This window comes from Danaus plexippus, chromosome 7 (assembly GCF_018135715.1).
Source record: "Danaus plexippus chromosome 7, MEX_DaPlex, whole genome shotgun sequence".
NCBI lineage: Eukaryota > Metazoa > Arthropoda > Insecta > Lepidoptera > Nymphalidae > Danaus > Danaus plexippus.
The window spans coordinates 1521911-1528834 of NC_083541.1; the positions used below are offsets into that span (position 1 = coordinate 1521911).

The following is a 6924-nucleotide window of genomic DNA, read 5'->3' on the forward strand; positions in this document are numbered from 1 at the left end:
AATAAAAATAATATTTTTACTTAACATGTATATTCTTCAACTTTAAATCACAGATAAGCAATCTTGTGTCAATATAGTTCAGAAATTCTTTACCCTGTTGGTAATTGGTATATAATTAGTCAATGAAAACACTAATTAAGGACAAAAAAAAAGCCTTAAGATTTATCTTTATAAACAAATGAGGTTTTTGAAAAAAATTATTAATAATGTAACCCAAGAATATAATTGGCAATTTAAATTCTTTTTAATTTCAATCAGGTATTTGTTGTTATGGCGGACATACACATTACAGTATACTTGTGAAAGTCAAGTGTATTGGAAGAAAACTGTACAAATTTTTGGCACGCACAGGTTCTCCAAATTTCAATACAAAACTTGTGTAATATTGCGTTTGTTAAATTTTACATAAACATGTGTAAGAGCAAGTTACAATATGGTAGTAGCCACCTACATATTCATGTCATTTTCGCGCCAAAATGAACGAGAATGTAGAGGCATGGATTTTGAGCTATAATTGAAGATTTTTTAATATATAGGTATGAGCCATGTCTTTGGTAACTAAAAGCAAGGGATACCACTACAGGAACAAAAAATAACCAGTCTTAGTTCACACAAATCGTCTTCTCTTCTGAATTTTTAGTTCTTTGTCGCTAAAATAAAGCCAACTTCAGTCATTGCGTCATCCATAGCATAAGTATCTCGCTGTATGTAGTATGTACACACGCTTGCTCAAATGTCACTGAAATGACGTTTGTGCAAGCGTGTTTGGGCCGTTTGTAGTCACCTCCGAAATACGTGTATTTGTGAATGTCTTGACTTAAGTACACTGTAACGTGTGTGGCATAACATATTTAGAAAAATATCAACTAACATTTGAATTGTATGTAATATTCTGTTTTATTAATTAATTTTTATTTATCAACATTCACATAAACGGTGTCTGAATGAAAAAACAACAGGACAAAACGTATTAACATTTATAAAGATTCATTCACATGTTCAACGTCATCTTTTTGTCTGTCAAAGCATATTGAAACATGAGGTATTAATGAGTATGGCTTGAAAATTAACTCCTTACAACTAACACTCAGTATACATAGTCCAAGTTTTCATCATTATTATCGTAAGCGCATACTGTTACTCATTTTAATTACATTCATTAATATTATGATACACCTAGTAGGTTCGTTCCAAGTTTGGTTAGGTAGAGAGAGGAGCTTGGATGGTGGAGGTAAGCGTTTAACGCGTTATATAGGGACCCCTTAAACCTACACCTGGGTTGCAAGTCCCAGGCACTGTTGAAGCTCCTCTCCCTGCAAGGATGAACCCGGCACCGGTCGGTGAATCCATGGAATGATAAGTTTCGTCTCTTTGTATAGGTAATTGAATGAGAAACGGTAATGCTCCGTATGTTGTGGGTATGTTACAAACTTGTATTAAGGATACTGATGATATTTTTTTCATGTTACTTCTCAGTCTTCAGTTTAGGTAAGCTGCCGCCCAAACCGCGTCCTGTAAACAAATATAGTTTGTTGTAATTTTACTATATCATAGTATAGTGTATAGCGGTCCGTTGCTCAATATTTTAGCTTGTGGCAGACAAAATGTGACATATTTATAATCTTTTCTGTTGAGTTAAAGAGGTTTTATATGTAACAATATAATTTTAATATTTAGAAAATATGATATTATATAAAAATTATGAAATGTGATTGAAAAATTAATGCCCAAACAGAAAGTTTTAAATCAAGAAGGATTAAATATTATGGCTTTTCAACAAGGTAAAATTTTGTAGACAGATATATATATATATTTTATTATTATTATGTTTTACAATTTAATGAGTACTAGTAAATAAGTTATACAAAAAGTAATATATATATTTGAATTATTTAATGTTTAAATTTCCTACAATTACTGAATTGAATTAGTTAAATCATTTGGGTTGCCAACAAAACCGAGTGATATAACTAGTTATATTACCTCTTCCTATGCGAGAACCACCAAGACTGGGAAATTCTTCTTCGGTTAATTCAGGGGCCAGGCGAATAGCTTGAGAATCTGCAAATAATATGAGAATTAAAAAAAAATAATATTAATTATTAATTAATCACATTAACTGGCAACACGTACAATCAGCTTTAGGCATCCTCAGTGGCACATGAACACGTTTCTCCCTTCGGCTGCCTAGAAATATTTATACTGTTAAATCACACAAGATAAATGATTTAAATATAGTTTGCATACAGATTATATTATTTGAGAAGCAAATTAAAGTTGAACTTTTCAATATTTATTGCATAGTGAACAAAAATCATATGAAAAAATAATGGTGAGTAATATTTTTTTCATGTAGTTATAGTGTTTATACGTCATTTTCTAGTGTTGATTAAAAATTCGGTGGCGTCATTACACCGCTTTAGAAAAATTGTGAAAATAACCGTAAGGACTACATTAAGTAAGGAGATTATATGCTTTTAAATTGGTCGATGTTAATTTTTTTTTAACTTAAAAAAATTCTTTCATTTAAATGAATACTCGTGAAAATATTACATCTCATTAATTTTTAACTTTTTTAAGAGTTTAATTAAAAAATATATTACTTTTCATATATGAGAATTGACTATTGTATACTTCTTTGATTTGATAAAAGAATAGTTCAAAAGAATTTCAACTTTCAGTTAAATTTCTAATTATCAAGCAGTCAAAACTAAATTTAAGTATATAGAAACACAAAAATATATATGTATTTTATTTTATTAAATGAGAGAGACTTACTGTCTGTTGTCATGTTGCTTGTGGTGTCCAAAAACGAATCACTTAACAGAGATGAATTGCAAGACGACAAGTTGAACTGGAAGAAAGGTTGAATTAATAAATAAATATATATATATATTAATAAATATATATATATATATATATATATATATATATATATATATATATATATAAATAAATAAATATATATATATATTAATAAACAAGATATTTCATTATATATAAACGCTATGTAACATTAAGAAATTAAATTTTGCGGAGTTAAAAGATTAATGCAATATTTCATACACGTGGAATATATAGGTTTTTTTATTATTTTATATTAAATGTGTTTATGATCAGTTCCTACCTCATATCCACCTACAGACGGAGCGACCCTGCCCCTCTTCTGCTCCTGATAAACTTGGATGCTCTGGAAATGGAGATAACGTATTTCTAATTAAACATATTAAATTAGTTAACAAGCAATATTTTTTGAACGAACCCTTAATTGTTTATTGCATGTGTTTTTTTATTTGTTGAGAACGTAATACAGCTTGGAAGTCATAATGGTAAGCAGAGATTGCTCCGTGCCGTGACCTTCCTTTCAAAGTAAATCTCATCCTTTTTGTGCAGACGAAAATATTAAATAATAACGAGCCGTTAATGTAAAGCAAACATAGATAAGGCAGACCTCAGAAAGACCCCTGTAGACGACTATTGGCTCACATCAGCCGTAAGCAATGACTCGTTAGGGCATAGTCCGTCAAAAAGTCTGCTATAATTAAAAAATTCTCCGTCGTGGCTATCGACCAAGATTGTCGGGAGCTTTCGAGATTTTAAGTAAAGCTGCGAATTACACCTTCGTTACTTAGAGGTATTCCTCATCCTCATAACTGTGTTGCGTGTACCAGAACATCCTCGGTGGAAGGAATTTGACAATACCCATTCTCGTTTAGTGAGCTCCTCTTTTCCATAGTAATTTTCCTTTAGTAAGACCATCGTCTGCTAGGTGTGCAGAAAGATGTCCTTTCTATACATAGTTCATAATGCTTCCGAGGAGAGAAATAATTGATATCCAAACTATTGTTAGTATTTTCTACGCGGATTCTTTTTTTTGGAAATACATTATCAAGCTTTAGACATTAAAGAGAATCAGTAAAATTCTTGTGTGCACAAGTTTTTAACATCACCGTGGAACTACCGCTCGTGACCCTGGCCTTGTTCTCGTCTAAACTACAATTTTCAGCTCAAGCGTAGAAGTGATACGGATTATTGTCATAGAAGAAGCACAATTAAATAAACTTGGTAGTATATGAGGGTTGTAAAGACGTGAATTTATATCAAAACAGGAAAGGGCCATCGACTCTCTCACTCAGTGGACGAAACGCAGCCATTAAAGGCTACTTCACGTCTAACGTCTGTGAGAGGGTGGGACAGCCTGGGTAGTACATCCACAGCTAGGCTCTACCTTAAAGACTCGTTGCACCCCACTGAATTCTACCATCAGAGTATTCTGAACCCAGCTATAATCACCTCCAGGTCGTAGTCCGGTGGCACGTGACAGGCGGGTCGGGCCGTCACCCCGGCCACGGGACAGCACGCGTCTAACACGGTGTACGACCAGCGCTTCACACGGGACAGTGTGCACTCCACCGACTTGTCATTCTCCTCGTGATGCTGGAAACGAATATATTATAATGGCAGCATTAATCATAAGATATAAGTATTTTTATGTATAGGGAGTTGAGAGTAGGACTTATATAGATCATAGTTGTGGGGACTTGTTAGAAGCTTAGGAGTATTTGGACTTTACCTGGATCTGTTTTTTTATGACCATACTATTTTTTATATTTGTATTTTATGTATTGTATCTGAATCTGAATCGTTAGAACTTAATGCTGTGTAGTAGTTGTTTTGTAATATAAAAGTTATTTTACACTATGACAAAACAACTATTCAGAGCAAATCTTTATTTTTGACACGTTAATAACACTCCATGTAAATACTATTGATACATAACAAACAGACAATTTTAACGTAAAAGAATAATTTGTGCAGTCGGTATATTATATAAATACCTCACAACCAATCCCGGGTGAATATTTGAACGGATCTTTCTTCAGTTGCAGTAAAGCCAATGATTCCTTCGGGAAACCCTCGTCAGCCCGAGTTTTGAGGGTATTGATTAAGGTAAAAAATAACGTATCCAGTTTATAAATTCTAAATTGATTTTCATCTTCAGCTACGACAGGAAAATACAAAGTTAATATACATTTATATTATATAGTACGCAATAAAGCTATAAAAAATTATGCCGGTCATGTCTGTATTGTGCTGCATAGCAAGACTGAATGACGGAAACTAATATAAAAGAGTAGTCTACCTACATTACACTTGACATCATATTATTTTACCAATACCGAGCAAGTATAACTGATGCATACAATTAGTATGTGATTCTGGCAAGTTACAAACAAAAAAGTGAATTTTTGTATATATATATATATTACCTACACGCCTGCAAAGTTGATGTATAAAGTTCTGAACAGGGGCCACTTTATCCGGCATCGTGAATATTGGCGGCAGGACCTTGGATGTGCGATCTTGTTGTTTTAGATAGTCAATTATATTGGCCAGTATCTGCATGTAATTGGATTTTTTGGAACCCTCATCCGGCATTTCCAGACCGAACTCTTTGCAACTCAGCTTCATATCATATGCATACCCCACCGGTATGACACCTTTAATAATTATACAGGACCAGGAATTTTATTAATAACATTGTATTAACAAATGACATTAAAATAACTGTAGAGTAAAATTCTTATTATATGATCAAGAAGTCTCCTGTATACGGTATCAATACACATGTTAGGAAATAATAAGACTTATTTAATGTAAAAAGAATATCTAAATATTAAATGTACTGCACACTTGTTGATTGATAATAATTTATAGTAATTGAGTAATAAGCCAAATTAAAAATGAGATTGTTGCAACCAAGATTATTGTGCTTAATCTATTTAACAAAATCTTACCCGGGTTGATTATTTCATGGTAGGTATCTCTGATTCCTTCCTCCACATTAAATCTCAGCAGTGTACTCTCACCGATGATGTAATCGGAACCCGTCTTGCAGTAGCAATTAACATCCATCACATAGATATCCAATGTCTTAGCAGCTGAAGAAATCAAAAGTCAGTCAGTATAAAGCTAATAGGATTTATTTCAATATAGTTTTTTGGAAGTATTCACTTTAATGTGCAAACTTTTTTCAATGACATGCAATAGGTATGTGTAAATATATAAGACATGAAGTAAATATATGATAAATTAGAACTAAGAACATACTGTTGTTAAAACCGCGTAATTTAACAAGATTTTTGATATCCTGTATCTCTTGTTCCTCTGCCTCTTTAGCTTCTCTTTCGTTTTGTTCTATAACAGAAATCGGTATGCCGGTGGAAGTAAACTTTTGATCAGTGAAATTTGTTTTCTGTCTGTGTTTTTTGGCTATTTCGTCATATTTTGTCCTTATTGAGGGCGGTGCATCCTATAAACATAAAAATATGGAACTTAAGGGAAAATTTCTACAAACAAAAAGAATTAGAACCCAGAATTTAAAAATTTAAAAATATGAAAGCGAGGAATATCGTTACGAAAAATTCTTGCATTGTAATTATTTAATTGCTTACCCTCCACAGAGGACCTGCTGCATCAGCAACAGCTGCCAAATTGCTATAATTTACACCTTTTTGTCTTTGTTCCTCTTTATAATCAAGCATATAGAAATAGAAAGCATTTCGAACCGGTTTCTTAGGCATCTTTTGAGATTTGTATACAATAACAACTTTTATTTCTCTTTAAATATCCTTTTCATAAATATTTGTCACAGAAGAATTCTTCACAGACGAGTGAACATAGTTTGATAAATAAAAGTTCAAGGGGGGCGGGGGCATATATTGCAACAACATTTATTCGTACTCACTATGAACTAACTAATAAGTACCTCGTACCTGTCAATCTGAGGAATTTGACAGTGTCCTGTGTCATACTTCATACTCGATATTTATATTTTATTTCAACATGTGGGTATATTATGACTAAATCATATTTATTTTATTATTAGGTATTGATTTTTGAAAACATATTATACTCTTATTA

The 6924-nt window shown here is 32.4% G+C and overlaps 1 protein-coding gene across 1 annotated transcript; it reads right to left on the reverse strand.

Annotated features, from left to right (window-relative positions):
- Positions 1-13: 13 nt before the first annotated feature.
- Positions 14-6763, reverse strand: LOC116770677 (protein maelstrom homolog). The gene is made up of 11 exons (XM_032662250.2): positions 6456-6763; positions 6112-6313; positions 5799-5942; positions 5271-5501; positions 4839-5002; positions 4294-4437; positions 3128-3190; positions 2779-2854; positions 2134-2187; positions 1984-2061; positions 14-1512 (listed from the first exon to the last, which is right to left on the reverse strand). Exons 1-11 carry the CDS (start codon positions 6582-6584, stop codon positions 1466-1468), a joined length of 1332 nt encoding a protein of 443 aa, XP_032518141.2. The 5' UTR covers positions 6585-6763; the 3' UTR covers positions 14-1465.
- Between the last annotated feature and the right edge of the window lie 161 nt (positions 6764-6924).

Bases quoted from the DNA above. Each gene is read 5' to 3' on its own strand.
- LOC116770677 (XM_032662250.2), bottom strand. From the start codon at position 6,584: ATGCCTAAGAAACCGGTTCGAAATGCTTTCTATTTCTATATGCTTGAT. The intron at 5,502-5,798 runs GTAAGATTTTGT...TAATTATTAAAG, and splicing joins CCATGAAATAATCAACCCGG to GTGTCATACCGGTGGGGTAT. The intron at 2,062-2,133 runs GTACGTGTTGCC...TATTATTTGCAG, and splicing joins GAGGATGCCTAAAGCTGATT to ATTCTCAAGCTATTCGCCTG.